Source organism: Peromyscus maniculatus, chromosome 21 (genome assembly GCF_049852395.1).
Source record: "Peromyscus maniculatus bairdii isolate BWxNUB_F1_BW_parent chromosome 21, HU_Pman_BW_mat_3.1, whole genome shotgun sequence".
NCBI classification, from domain to species: domain Eukaryota; kingdom Metazoa; phylum Chordata; class Mammalia; order Rodentia; family Cricetidae; genus Peromyscus; species Peromyscus maniculatus.
Window position 1 is genome coordinate 19242811 of NC_134872.1, and position 16334 is coordinate 19259144.

Sequence of the window (16334 nt, forward strand, 5' to 3'; positions counted from 1 at the left end):
TGGTCCTATGACAAAGCTAAGGAACAAATAGAAACATTTTCATAGACTGCATTGCCATTCTTGAATGATGTACTGCCCAACCAAAAAGAAGGTATCATTTCAGGAAGGCAGTTCAAGTGTACCTGCCTTTTAAAAGGCATGGTGGGACATCTGTTACACAAGCATCATCCATTGTCCATAGACAGGAAATAGAATTACTTATAGGTTTACTTAACTACACGGATTACTAATATGATTATTTTTTTAACTACCAGAATGGTCACTTCACGTGGTTCATTCTAACAATTCACAAACATAGGAATGCAGATGTCATCCCAGAAAAGGCACTGACCACAATTTTCTAACTCACCTGTTTACATGTACTGAGTTACAATGCTGAGTTCAATGTTTAAGACAATAAACTATCGAGAAAGGGCATGATAATGAATCTTGTTTTGGTGTGAAGAGGATTCAGTACATAGAGCTGGCATGCAAATGGAGTCCATATTTACCGTCACTCTATTCCACTGGTGGAGAAGAGTAAATACCTCCCACACAGCAGATAGAAAGACCAGGGAATAGAATGAGTATTAGAAAAGATTCATGCTGAAGAGTTTAGGAGGAGAATCAGTTGATGAGGAGAAGAGTGGAAATTTAGTCTTCACCAAGGGTGGAGGAAGTGACTGCCAATACCCTTCCATGTGAGGTATGTGCTTCAGATCACTACCACTAACACCACATACCAACTTTCTGCTTTGGTGCTGGGTCTAGAAACAAACACTTGATCATGCATGGACTTTTGGTCATTTTCATGTGTATATGTATGTTATGCACACGTATATACATGTTCACATGTATGTGCAGGTGCATATGTATGTGCACAGGGATGAAGGCTCGAGGTTGATCCACCTTATCCATCAAAGCAGGGTCTTTCAGTCAAACCAACAGCTCCAAAGATGGCTACTCTCCCTAGTCACCTTGATCTGGAGGATCCTCTATTCCTGCCTTTCAAGGCTGGAACTATTAGCAGATTACCATGCTTGTCCAGCAGTGACGCGGGTTCTAGGAATCTGAATTATGGACCATGCTTGCAGAGAATCACATTCTCCATTGAGCCATCTCTCCTCCAGCCCCCATGTAGACTTTGCAAACAGAACAGAAGTTAGGGAACTAAGCAAACATTGTATCATTGCAGATCTATTGCCAACTGACAGGATTACTCTTCACATGCTACCAAATAGAGCTTCAACATGTCCCACTGAAGACCAGATGGGGTAGACAGGAAAGGACCCCACAGTGCAGTCTTAACATGAGCACATGACTAGTTGACCAAGAGGCCCCCTAAGTAAACCCATAAAGCCTTGAGAGGCTAGATACAGTGGTAAGATGCTTCCTTAGTGTTCACAATGCCCTGGGTTTGATCTCTGCTTTGTGTAGCAATTGCCTCTGAGATTAAAAAAAAAAAAAAACCAAAACCTTTCTTCTTGCAGGGAAGCTCACTAAGACACAGGATGATCTAATGGGAGGTAAAAACATTCCATCCTATAGGGAAGCTCATTAAGCACAGGAGGTAAACAACACAAACGCATCAGGAAGTCCCTGAAACTGACCAGATTCACTAAGCCCTACCCTTCCCAAATGTATGCAAGTGGTAAGGACAGCTGACAGATGCTCTCAGACCATTTGAGCTGCTTGAAAGAGGCTCAGACCAACAGAGCTAGCCCTGGAAAGGATACCCTAAACTGTTGAGCTGCCTGTAGGCTGTGCAGTGTGCTCCAAATTTCCAGCTTTTGTGAGCTTTCACCCATGCTGGGGTGGGCTTGGGTGATGTAGCTGACTGAGTCGTTTCTGTTTCTGTAAGCAACCCCTCATCCAAACTCTTGTACGTAACCCTGATAAAACCCACCAGTTTCCCCAGTTGAACTTTGATTGTATCATTGCTTGGATCTATTGTCAATTCCTTTTCTGAAGTAAATAGATGTTTGCTCACCTATCCCCAGGAATAGTGTCAAACGACACCCCAACATTACAATAAAATGGTAAGACTTCAATTTGTTTTCCATATGTGAATAAATTCAGATCTAGGTTTATAGCTACCTTGAAGAAAAGAAGTTTGTACACATAAAACAAAATATTTGTGGAGTTTAAGGATTAATTTTCATTACCTTTTGAGAGCTTCTTGAAATACAGGATCCAAAATCACCCTAAAAACAAACAAACAGACAAATGTTTAACAAGAATGAAGGAATCTCTCCCTTATATTTACCTTGGCAATAGTTAAAAACACACACTATCAGTGCACTCAAAAGCAAAAACATTGGCACCAACTTAGGAGACTATAATAAAATGCATTAGAAAAAGAACACAGCTTCAGAGAATGCAGAATATAGGAAATATGCAGAATATAGGAAAACTCACACCAAATCAGAGGAATGACACAGCCTTGATATGATACTTAAAAATGAACTTTTAAGGGGCTGGAGAGATGGCTCAGTGGTTAACTGCTCATGTTTCACTACCCCGAAGACCTGAGTTTAGATCCCACACCCACCTAACAGGCAGGGTATGATCTTACACTGTGTGGGGCAGAGATAGGAGGGTTATTAGTATCTGCTGATTACAGCCTCGCTGAAAAACACAAGCTATAGGTTCAACGAGAGACCCTGCCTCAAAGAAATAAGGTGGCAAGTGATAGAGTAGGATGTCTTTCCTCTGGGCTTCTCCTGCATGCACAGGAGATGTAAATATATAAAACACACACACAAAATAAACCTGTACAAAAATATTTTAAAAAGTATGATCTGGAATTTGAAATGATTGTGCTCAAGAGATAGAAATGAGCAGTTGTAATGAAGCTGATTTTTAAATATATATTTAAAACACCTGTGTTTGAAAACACAGGCACAGGAATCCATCCTCGGAATCCATATTCATCCACAGCTCTCATGATGAATTCATTATCGTCTTTCAAGGTTCATTACTGTCAGTACCATTTGCCAAGGGCCATAGCATCCAGGCACATACAAGCTGAAAGCCTAATTATGCATGAGATACCATGAGATGATGTCTGTAACAGCATCAGCTCCTCAAAATAGACAGCTCCAGATCCTCTCTGCATTTGGCACATCAAGAGGAAGGTGCAGGCTGACTATGCTTTCATAAAATGCTAATATATCCCACCAGGTACCAACCACATTTCCTATCCAAAGACAGTAATATGTATAGAACCCAAAGCATTCCAATCAGAACAGTTTATTCACAGAGAATGTAAATAAAGAGTGGACTTCACAGTTAGTTCTCACTATGCTTGACAAACACAAGGAACTTTGCTCCATTAGAAGCTATACAAATTGATGTCGGAATGATCATTTTTGTCAGTCTTGAAAATCCATTCTCAAGTCATAAGGAAGTCAATCTTTTATTTCCTTTGGCTGTACAAGCAATTGAACCTGGGACCTCACAAGTAATAGGCAAACACTCTACCACTGAGCCATACATAGCCCAAGCCCTAATAATTTAATCTGCAATTTCAAGCCTCGATTCAGTGTTCTAAAAAGAAAATAGAAGGAAATTAACATTTGTAAAACCTTTATATTAACCTTGGTGTCTCTGCTACATTTTCTCATTGAATCTTCTAAATAAGTTTAATACAATGAGTGTTCACTATAGAAAATGTGTAAAAGATAAGACTACAACCCAATTACTTACAGAGAACTTAAGATATGGGTTGAGTGTTTTCTTTCAATACACTCAACCACACACATCTCTGGAAACAAGGTTAGGATTGGACCATGGACATAGTCTATGCTGCCTGTATTCCTTAAACATGGAATCATCTTTTCATACACTGACCTTGGAAGACACAGTCTTAACATCTTCAGTGTAATCTCCACATTTTCACAAGAAAATCTGTTCAAACACTTATTTTTTTTTAAAGATGTATTTTATTTTTACTTATGTGTGTGTAAATGCATGTGCATGAAGCTATCTTTCGAGGCCAGAAGAAGATATTAGATTCCCTGAAGTTGGAGTTACAGGCAGTCGTAGACTGCTTAACCTGGGTGCTGGGAACCGAACTTGAGTCCTCTGCATCAGCAGTGTCTGGACTCTTAAGCACTAAGCCAGTTCCCAACTGATTTTTGAAAGTTCTAAGTTGCTTTCTGCTTTTCAGGTACACCTAACCTTTCAATAGTACCCTGGCATAAAAGTCTTGATATTTATAACTGCTCATTTCCTTAAGTGAAAGTCAGCAAAATAAATTTCTAAGGAAGAGACATCTTCTTCATGGTACTTACCCATCGTCTCTCTGCTATGAGGGCAAAATTAGATATAGCTCATCAAAAAATAATTAACCATATAGTTAATGTAAGTGCCTCTTTCTCTAACACTGACAAATGTATCTTGGCATTTGTGTGCACGCGCATGCACAGGCATACATGCATGCGCTTTTGTGCATGCATACATACACAGCCTCCCTGGGGATCAAACTCAGAGCATGCTGGGCAGCAGGTGCCCTGCCGCTGAGATATTCCTGCAGCCCCCTAACCCTATTCATAGTGAGAACAGTATCTATTTTCTCTTCTATTTCTTCTGCTGCTGAGCAATTTAAAAATTTAAAGTGATTCGTGTTCACTTAGGAGATGTGTGGTTTTCTTATTGATCTGTGAGGGCTCTCTATTCAATAGAGACATTAATCACTCATCTATGGTAATTATAGAATATTCCCTTGCATCTTCACAGTCTCTTACTTGTACTTCAGCTGGGTTCATAATGGTTTCTGATGCACAGAAATTTACACTTGATGCAGTCAAACTATAGATTATTTATTTTGTGGTGTTTCTCAGGCCTCCCGGGCTTTGAAAGGTCTTCCAAATACCAGTTAAATGGCTGGTACTTGTCTTCCGAGTCCTGGCACCATTCAGCCTGGCTTGTTTGTTAACTCCCATGGTGTTCAGTGTGGATGCGGCAGAGCTCACACACAAGGCTGTATCTTCCCTCATTTCTAGAGGGTATCCAGGAGCAATGGCAATACCCTGTAATGTCCGGGGAGCCTATGGGACCTCCCTAGCCAACAACTCCAAAAGAACTCCCCCATTCCTGGCACTGAGCCTTTTATTTGTTAGCCTATAATTCTGGTAGGGGCTTTGTCCCTCTTTTATAGGACAACTACATTTTAAACATATGCGCGCGCACGCGCGCGCGCGCGCGCACACACACACACACACAGACACACACACTTCTTCTTCTTTTTTTTTGGTTTTTCGAGACAGGGTTTCCCTGTATAGCTTTGCGCCTTTTCCTGGAACTAACTCGGTAACCCAGGCTGGCCTCGAACTAACAGAGATCCGCCTGGCTCTGCCTCCCGAGTGCTGGGATTACAGGCGTGCGCCACCACCGCCTGGCATACACACACACTTCTACAATAAATTCTAATACAGTTTTTTGAAAATTATTTAGCTTTACTTATTCCTCTTCTGCCCTTCCATCCTCCACAGCCCAACTAAACCCTTCCTGTTCCATTATTTCCCCATAACCCTTTAAAACACTGCTTTCTGTCGCCCCTCCCTTGAAAGTGCTCCCTCCATGGCCTCTTACTAATTTTCTGACCTTTCCAGGTATTCCACATGGAACACAAATATCTGAAGAGTCAAGGCTGATATCCACACATGAGAGAAATGGTGGTGTCTGTCTTTCTGGGTCTGGGTTACTTTATTCCGGATGATTGCTTCTCGCTTTATCCACTCACCTGTAACTGTCGTAAATTTGTTTTTCTTAACAGCTGAATGATATTTCATGGTGTAAATATATAGGAGTATAATCAAAGCACACTTGATTAAAAACCCGTTGGGTCTGAGATCACTTTCATACCTGAGCAAACCGTTAATGTTGCTTCCTCACTGACTTGTTGTTAGACAGTGAATAAAATGTTCTTACTTGAGTACCGAGCTGAGGGCATGTGTTCAGCAAGACAACTGGACACAACTTGGGCCTCTCCATCTCTCTCCTCGGACCCACCCATCAGTTCCTGTGAAACCGGAAGTACTCACCAAGAGAGCAAAGGCAATAGCCTGTAATGCCTGGGTAAAACACTAATAGTGAAACTTAATAAAATGTGTAACATTGGGAAGGATCAATATCTAACTCCAGCTTCGTTTTCAAACTTCTCTTAGGTTTCGTCATCTACTTCTTAGCTAGCTGGTGCCATGTCACTTCTCAACACAGTGGTTCTTAGGATGCCCTTTGCTCACAGTAAACACTCTTACTTTTTAAAATTAATTTTGTGCACTGACATGTCATACATATATAATGCATTCTGAACACACACACACACACATACGTACACACACACACACACACACACACACACACACACCCCTTTCAGCCTCCCTTCTTTATAATTGTGCTGCTCACATTCATGTCTTTTTGTTTTGTGACCCACTGAGTTTAACCAGCCCCATCTGGTTAGGAACTGTCCATTGGAATCTGGTGGGTTCAGCAGTGAGAACGCAATTGAAGACAATGATTCCCCTGCCCCAGAATCTATCAGTAGCCCCCAGTTCAGCAGGGAAGGGTAGGACCATAGGAGCCCTTCTCCCATCCATGACTGACAGTTGGCTGAGCCAATCGCATGCAGGCACAGAGCTAGTAACTATGGGGACCTTATCACTCTCATTTTTTTACACGCTTTATTGCATAAGTCACACCTTCCAAGCAATGCTTTCTGATAATGATGAGCAAAGACAGCTTCATTTGCAACTCAGTAAAGGTCTGATGTCTGTCAGAGCTTGAAGCAACCAGTCTTTATAATGTTACAGATGCATCCTTCCCATCTCATCTTTTGAGGGTAAGTATTTTTACCTCCACTTCACACAGAAAACTTTTTTAAAATTAGAATTGCCCCCAAATCATCCAGATACAACAGGGCAAAGCCCCAAAGTACAGTTTAGTTAGCTGTTCAGTTCCTTTTACATTGTGAAGATTCTGTTACTGGACAAGTCAGCCAGGCTCCATCACAGTGTATGTTTTTACCCAAACACAGTCATATACATGTTTAGACCTTATAACGCAGTCTCTTTTCAAAGTAAAGCAACACACGGTCGCTATTTTCTCAGCTCACCTTAGAAGACACAGATCTACCGTTAGTCCCCACTGAAACACTCATCCATGTTTCTATAGAACATGGACTCTGTAGGAGAGTCCATGGCTGGGACTTTTTCTAAGTCATCCTGAGGAAGAGAGGACAAGGTCCTTCAGTGCTGTGGCCATGGACAGCATTGACACCAAGTCAGCAAAGGGCAGGAAGTGGAGAGAAGCTTCTGGAAGAAGGTGGCCAACAGCAGCGGGGAAGATGGAGGTGACGACGGGAGCAGAACAGGAGGAAACAGCCAGAGTCGGATGCTAGTGGTCCCTTCCTGTCCTCCTCCTTCCCCAGACAGCCATTAGAGCTGAGGTATCTGCGGGCATGTACATCCCATACAAGGGCTTTATAGTTGCTGTCCTTTATGGTTACCAGCCAGGCTTTGTTCCATATCTCCCTCCCTCTAGCCCTCCACAGCATGCAAACACAAGTCTGCTTCTACCCACCTAACCCTGAGTAGTGTCATCTGCTCTGCTCTAGAATGCTTTTGCTTGAGCAATTGCTGCAAAAAGACTATAGGAAATAAAAGATAGGAATAAGAAAAGAAAAAAAAACCTACAAGCTCCAGTTTAAGAAGCCTCCTAGGAGAAGCTGACCTTCCTGCTCCCAGGAGAAGCTGCCATTTTGTTCTGTCTGTAGGTCAGTTCGACCTCTTCTAAGAGAACAACCTTAGAACCTCCTGTGCTTTCTCCCTGCACCCTGACAAGAGTTTCAAATCCTGTCCATCCCAAACCTCTCTAAACTTCAAAAAGATATAGATCCTACCCACTTCTCCATTCCATGTCCCAGGAGAGGCCTAAGAGTCCCCTGGAAGTGACCTCCAAGACAAAGGCTTCACAAAACTCACCCAATATCCATCCTCCCTAATCACCAGCTTTACTGAAATCTTCCCCCACTCACTCCCAGAGTCCTGCCTCTAACCAAATTTGCCTTTCCCTAATCTGATTCTGCCAGCCAGTTCAAAGTCATATGCTTGTGATAAACGGACGTATTTAAATAGAATAAATTAAACAGGATGAAATTAGTTATAATTCATTTTAGTACAATAGACTTTACATAGAAAATATCCCCCCTCCCCATGTCTTTTTCATATATCAGATTTTGTATCCAAGGTTCCCAGAGAAACAAGCATGCGTGATTCTTCACCCTGATCATGGTGCTACTGAAAATGCAAGGCACTGTGTGGAGCCGAGACCTCATATTTTATCTGTTGGTCTGCAAAACAATCAGGGAACAGTAGAAGAGACATAAGGATTTTTGTTAAATAAATAGATAGGTAAATAAATAAATAAATAAAAATAAATAAATAAAACAACGAGCAAAGAGCTCCTCAACTTGCCCAGAGTTACCACACAGTTCGATCAGGAGCAGCAGAGGCTCTGAGCAGAACTTCTGGAACTGAGCCAGAGTGCTTTCAAGTTCCAGACACTGACTGACGCCTCCAGAACCAGAGTTTCTAAACTCTGGTGTCTGTAAGACTCACAGAGGCAAATGGGCTCATTTCCCAGCTATTACTCTCCAATAAGATCATCCTGAGGTCCAGAGCAATCATACTAAGACTGTCTCACACAACCCCCCATGTCTTTCTTAACTGAATCATCTCTTCAAGTAATGGGCAGGAAAGTGTGGATCAAATCACATCTGAGTTTATTTAAAGAGACAGCAACACCGGCAACCTTACTATAAATAAATAAATAAATAAATAGACTGAATGCACATCATAACTACATCCAGTGTTATGAATGGATGATTTTCATGACGTCTTATGTCTTAGTCACAGTTCTATTGCTGTAAAAAGACACCATGACCAAGGCGACGCTTATGAAAGAAAGCATTTAATTGGGGCTGGCTTACAGTTTCAGCATTGAATTCATTATCATCGTGGTGGGGGCAGGACATGTTGGCACATTGGCAAGTGCTGGAGCAAGAGCTGAGAGCTACATCCTGATCCATAGGCAGAGGGAAAGAGAGAGGGGCAGGGAGGGCGGGAGAGAGAGAAAAAGAGAGAGAGAGAGAGAGAGCACTTGGGCCTGGCATGCACTTCTGAAACCTCAAAACCCTTCCCCAGTGACACACTTCTTCCAAGGCCACATCTACTCCAACAAGGCCACGCCTCCCAATCCTTCTAATTCTTTCAAACAGCTCCACTCCCTGGTGACTGTGCATTCAAATCTATGAGCCTATGGGGGCCATTCCTACTCAAACCACCACAGCTAGTTTCCAAAGAGATCTTGAATCCATGATGTTTCCAAGTCTGATACACACATCTGATATTCAGTTACTTGTTGCCAGTGATAATAAAGAATGATTCTACACATTCTATCCATTATATAAAAAATGCACCACTACCAAGGTGTTCACTCTGTCTGTGAAAAATCGAGGTTGGTTGTGTAAAGACCATGAATTGTTAAATGCAGAGTCAGTCCTTGCATGTGTTAGAGCTGCCACCAAAACCTTTCAGATGTAATGAGTCTTTCTCTGTCCTACTCACCAGCTCCCAAGTGATGACACAGAGACTTCTTATTAATTATGAAAGCTTGGCCTATAGCTTAGGCTTGTTTTTAACTAGCTCTTATAAGTTAAATTAACCCATGCTGTGGGATAATGCTCTTGTACACTGGTTTAAAAAAAAATCTGATTGGTCAGTAGCCAGGCAGGAAGTATAGGTGGGGCAAACAGACAAGGAGAATGCTGGGAAGAGGGAGGGCAGAGTGAGGAGTCGCCAGCCAGACACAGAGGAAGCAAGATGACGAGGTAGAACCGAAAAAAGGTACCAAGCCAGGTGGCTAAACATAGATAAGAATTATGGGATAATTTAAGTGTAAGAGCTAGTCAATAATAAGCCTGAGCTAATGGCCGAGCAGTTATACTTAATATAAGCTTCTAAGTGATTATTATATAAGCGGCTGTGGGACTGCATGGGGCCAGGCAGGACTGGAAGAAACATTCCAACTACAAACTCATTTACATTAATCTACATTCTATCATGTGGCATTACCTCTTTTTCATCTTATACCTCCTGTTTCCACTCCATGTCACCTGGTGTCCTGCCCACCTGGATTCTCCTGTTCCTTCCTCTTCCTGGAAATCTCGCCTATAGCATCTGCCTAGCTATTGGCCATTCAGCTCTTTTTTTTTTTTTTTTTTCTCTCTGTGTAGCTTTGCACCTTTCCTGGAGCTCACTTGGTAGCCCAGGCTGGCCTCGAACTCACAGAGATCCGCCTGGCTCTGCCTCCCGAGTGCTGGGATTAAAGGCGTGCGCCACCACCGCCCGGCCATTCAGCTCTTATTACACCAATCACAGCAAATACATCTTCACACAGTGTATAAATATCCCACAACACTCAGACATTTCCTTCATCTTCTTGAAACAGCTCTGTGGATGAGGTACCTTCATTATCTCCACCTCAGGTGCATGGAAACTGAGGCACACAGAGACTGGTACCTTCCCTTAAGTTCCAGCTAAGAAGAGACAGAGGCCTCAGTTCAAGACCAGGTTTAGTCTTTCCATGGCCCAAAGAATTTCAGCATCATAGTGTCTGAGGACTTCCATCTGCTACCAAGAGCTCAGGGTGAATTAAACCTTTCACATGACCATCACTAGAACCAAGCAAGGCACTTACAAACCACTCCGAGAGGGGTTGTTATTATTTGTATTGTTCTATTTTGTTTTGCTTTGCAGTGATTTTTTTAATTTAACAATAACATTAATTATGGAGATCACTGGCTGCTCTAAAGTGGTGATTTTCTTTAATGAATAAAGAGAACGGAAACGGACGCTGTATTAGCAACGGAAGAAGAGGAGCAGCCTCCTCAAACAACTGTAAATTTACTATGCAACGGGCATGAACCACGGCTAGAGACAGGAATGCGCATTTATCTCATTTTACAAATTAAGAACCTGGCACTAACAAAACCCACAGATACTTTTTTGCCTAGCCTTATTGCTCTCCCCCTGTTTATAGACAAGGATCCTAAGGCTCTCCTAGACACACACTTTCCATAGGCTTGACTTTACTATTTTGGCTTTTTGAGACAATGTTTCACTGTAATCCAGGCTAAGGTTGGCCTGGAACTCACTCTGTAGCCCAATCTACCATCAAATTTGCAGTGATCCTCCTGGGTAGGGGGATTACCGGTGTGCATCACCACAGCTGGCTTAGTTTCCATGTTTGTTTTGGGTTTTTGTTGTTGTTGTTGTTGTTGATTTTTTTTCAAGACAGGGTTTCTCTGTGTAGTGCTGGCTGTCCTGGAACTCACTCTGTAGACCAGGCTGGCCTTGAACTCAGAGATCCTCCTGCTTCTGCCTCCCCGAGTACCGGGACTAAAGGAGTGCACCACCAGAGCTTGGAAGTTTTCATGATTTTAATGTCCATTTGAAATAGTGGGAAAACTGCACAAGAAGGGATGGATTCTTTATGTTGTATGCTTCAACCTGAATTTTTGTTTCAATGAAGATAATATGAAAAACTGAAAGTCCACATGACAGCAAAATCAATAAGAAAAAGTTGTTGCTAAAATGTAAAAGAAAAAAAACATGACACCTAAAGAGATTAGCTAGACCAAATCAGAAGAGGCAGCTGACAACCCGAGTCTCAGCAGAGCACTAAGTTTCACGAGTGCTTCTGAGATGCCTTCAGCCAAGTAATACCGCTTAAATCACAGCCAGCATCTGCCCCAACCCCCCTGTGCACACGAGTGTGACACAATGAGATGCCCTCCTCAGACCCACAAATTCGCCTGCCAGAGATCGTGAAGGAAGAGACTATTAGAAGTGCTCCACTCGAGACCTTCTCAGGAGGCTGTTCCAGAACAATCCAAAACTGCAAGGAGCAATATTACCTCCCTGGCTCATTCACATGATTAAAATCCAGAACTGTTTGAGTCTGAATTTGATACTTCTATCTCCTTCAAGAGATGAGCCTATGTAAACCTCAAAACCCTGTGGACATACCATTTTATAGGTATTTCACTAAAGAGACCAAGATCTTTAACATCTATCTGTGCTTGTTACTACAGAGCACAGAACCAATCCACCCTGACCATCCTGCAAACTAACAGGAGGCTTTTGGAACCATGTCTGAAGGGGAAACTGAGGAGAGGGCTAGTTCTTTCTTGTTCACCTATACCTGGCGTAGGGTCTGATATCACCAGCTCCCTAAAATACGCACAGATCTTGTGGAGAATAGTAAGGAAAAAAAACCTCTTTTTGAGACCATCTCATACAGTAGCCTCAGATGACATGAAACTTGGAGCCATCTTCCTACCTTAGTCTTCCAAATGCCAAGATCAGAGTTTGCCATACCATGCCCAGCTTACAAATGGAGAAGCTGAAGTTATTTTAGTGAAACATAGGCTGGAATCCTCATCGGAGGAGAAGGGGGAGATACGAGAGACAGGAAAGGGAGAGCTTGGTGCAAGGACGTCACGTGGAATCTATCACATCATTTTTAATGTGGAACCTAGCACATCATTTTTAACATTGGAGCAAGAGGGTCAAGCCTGGAGCCATTAGAATCTAAGATAACACTCATCTGCCTGTAAAGAGAACATAATATAGGAGTTTATCTGATCATCTGAATTCAAGGCTTTAAAAATGCAGTTAAGTCCTCAAAAGAACATCCCCCAAGCACCAGATGACCAGGCTCTATTCTAAGGTTTCGGCACTGGTACCATAGAGCATTCTCGGGTCGTTCCCCAAAGTGTAGTATTGAATCTGCACATCCTATGAATGTCTTCATTCTAGGAATGATTGTGAGCTACAGAGGCTGTGAGCTGCCACAAACTGTAAAGGACAGCAAGACACCATCCTTATGCCAAGGGCAGCCTCTGCATGCTAAGGAAAAGAAATCAAATAACTTCAGTGCAAGGCAGATCCTGGTGAGGCACATATGGAGGCACACACAGAGGAACCACACTCATCTACGTCAAGCAAATACAGCTCCTGAATCGAGAACACATAGCCAAAGCCACAGAGCTGAGCTTTGCAAGGGGAGGGCTCTGTGGTTCAGAAGATAGTGGGGGTGGGGGGGTGGTTAAGGGCCCAAGAGGATACCATGGGGCGGCTAACCTGAGACACTTCGACAATTATGCTGGCTTACGGCATTACAGCGGCCACTTTTCTCAAAACTGGGTAGCCAAACACCCTGACAAGAAGCAACTTAAAGGAGGGCTTCTGATGTCTGAGCTGGACAGAGCATGGTCCCTTGTGGTGTGGAGTGGCTGCAGGCAGCATGTGATGCTGCTCAGTTGCTTCTGGATCAGGAAGCAAGGAGAGAGAAGAAAGCAAACCCAGACTATAAATCCTAAGGGGACACCCCCCCCCCCAGTAAACCCACCCCTTCAGCCAGCTTCCACCTCTGAAAGATCCCGTCACTTCCAAAACATCGCCTCCGGCTGCACACCAAATGTTCAAACGCATGAGCCCACATTTAACAAGTCGTTTGTTGTGGCCTAACAGACCCCAAGTGCCAGGGAGTGAATTCAGACGTATCATTTTCTCTAATTAATTTCTCTGTTTGGAACGTTTGCTGTCATCTAGGACAAAGGTGATCAGAAGTAAGAACTAACTAAAGTCCACAGTGACCCAACAAGCTTTGTTTTCATGATGCTATAGTCTCATGATGAGTTTATTTATCAAATACCTAATTTATATGCAAGGAGCTGCTCAGGGTGATACTCTCAGTCAGGTCTCTGATTGTACCTGGCATGCAATGCCCGCCTGCCTGCCCACCCACCCTCTTGTTCTGGCCTCTTTTTCCAGATTATTCTTATCCTTGTGTTATTTATACATGCCATCATAATGGAACACACACACGAGCACGCACACGCACCTTGTCTTAAGTTTCTCTGGCTATAAGAAGTCTTTCATGATGTTTTAGAGTTTCTCAGAAGAACCTATGACTCCTACAAAATTATAACATATTGATCCCCAAAACTGACAACGGCCAGATGTGGTGGCACACACCCATCAACTTAGCATTCAGGTGAAGTACAGAGGCTCAGGAGTTCAAGGTCATCCTCAGTGACAGGGCAAGTTCAAAGCCAGATTGGGTCACCTGAGAACCTGCTCAAAAAACTAAATGGAGTAATAAAACGTGAAGGATTAGCTAAAATAATAGCTAGGACATTCCCCCTCCTTTTCTTCCTCCCCTCTTCCTTCTCTTCCTCCCCTCTTCTTCCCCTCCTCCTCCTCTTTCTCCCCTCCTCCTCCTCCTCCTTCCTTCCTCCTTCCCTTCTTCTCTCCTTTTTTGGCTCTTTTGTCCTAAGGCTAAAACCCAGAGCTAGACACCCACTAATTCAGCGAAGTACTTGCTGCCCAAGAATGTGGACCTGAGCTACACATTTTTAATACACTTTTTTAAAATGCCAAATGGATAAGAATGCCTGAGAAACAACACCTGAATCTTAGAGTGGCCCTCAATATTTAGAAACAGAATTGTTTTAATTTTTAATGATGCATGTGTGCATGTGCATGGAGGTCAGAGGACAACTTGCGTGCATCAATTCTTTCCTTCCACCATGTGGGTTCCAGAAGTTGAACTCGGGTCTTCAGGATTGGTGGCCCGTGGTTGCAAGGGTTCCTGCTGCCATCATGAAACATGACTAAAAGCAAGCTGGGGAGAACAGGGTTGGTTTGACTCACACTTCCACATCACAGTTCATCACAAAGGAAGTCAGGGCAGGAACCTGGAGGCAGGAGCTGATGCAGAGGCCATGGAGGGGTGCTGCTTACTGCCTTGCTCCCCATGGCTTGCTCAGCCTGCTTTCTTATAGAACCCAGGACCATCTTCACCAGGGGGTGTCCCCACCCACAAAGGGCTGGGCCCTCCCATATCAATTACCAATTAAGAAAATTTCCTACAGGCTTCCCTACATCCCAGTCTTAGGGGGGCATTTTCTTAGTTGAGGTTCCCTCCTCTCAGATGACCCTAGTTTGTGTCAAGTTGACATAAAACTAGCCAACACATGTCCTTACCCATTGAATTATCTCCTTGACCCTCAAAATGGATTTAAGTGTAAAAAAGAAAATGAGATTGTAAAGGAAACATAATTATCAAAATATTTTCAAAACCATATTTATGATAACACATACTTCCACTTAACACATTAAATTGCATGGCATAGTGATAAATCTAATAACAGTAGCAGTGTTTAGATAGTGTGAAAATAAATGATATTTTGAAATACTTTAAACAGCTGCAATAAAATATAAAAATATTTGTAATTCCTACTGGCGAAAAAGTCACTGTATATTCCCACTGAGTTTCTTTTCTGTATTTGCTCTCAGTGACAAAGCTAATTTCCATTCAGAGATTACTGAAATCTGCCTGTTTTAAATTACAGTTACCTGCGTGCTGCCATCCAAGGGGAGCTTGGGATTTCTATTCACAGTCAGTTGATAAAAATCTCTAGCATTCAAGGAATAAATGAATTGACTGTTAATTACATTGAATTTACAATTTTTTTTTCCAAGGCATTGTACCTTATGCCTGGGAGACTTGAGCTACCCTGACAGGATCCAAAAGTTAATGAGACTAGCTGAGTTTCCAGGCTTTGAGAATGAGTGGGGTCAGGGAGGGAGGAGAGGTTCTCAGGGTTGACGGGTAGGAAGGACTAGGGGCTACATGTCTATTTGAAGGTACAGCAGGTAGGTCAAGCGCAAACGGCAGCACACAGGGAGACAGCCAGCTGTGGAAAGGGCGAGAATGGGGACAGAGTCCTTTCCAGAGCGCACTTTCAAGGGAAAGTGGAATCATGGTGATGAGTGAAGGAAATGTCCAAAAGCTGCAAAAGAGCTGGTGAGGGGGCTCCGTTAGCAGAGTGCCTGCAGCTCAAGCAGCTGGACCTGAGCTGGATCCTCTGCACAGTGTAGGAAGCCAGGCTTAGGTGTGTGTCTGTAATCCTGGGGCTGAAAAGGTGGAGGCAGGAGGATCCCCCAGGGCTTGATGGACAGCCTGGATGACAGGTGACCTTCAGGTGCTGTGAAAGACCCCACATCAGGAAGTAAAGTGGAAAGCAATAGAGAAAAGACAATCTACATCAACTTCTGGCCTCCACAAGCATACGCACACATATGTGCGTGCGCATGTGCAAACACACACACACACACACACACACACACACACACACACACACACACATATACACCTGCAAAAGACAGAAGTGTGAAGTAGAATGGTGGGTTTGCTTTTACCATATTTGAAGAAATATGATG

At 43.0% G+C, this 16334-nt stretch overlaps 1 protein-coding gene across 1 annotated transcript in view; it reads right to left on the reverse strand.

The window, feature by feature from the left end:
* The window catches only part of Ank3 (ankyrin 3), a 612404-nt gene that overhangs the window by 535331 nt on the left and 60739 nt on the right, over positions 1–16334 (reverse strand). The window contains exon 2 of the mRNA XM_076557014.1: positions 2145–2183. Coding sequence (XP_076413129.1) covers positions 2145–2183 — 39 coding nt within the window. The remainder of the gene's footprint in view (positions 1–2144; positions 2184–16334) is intronic.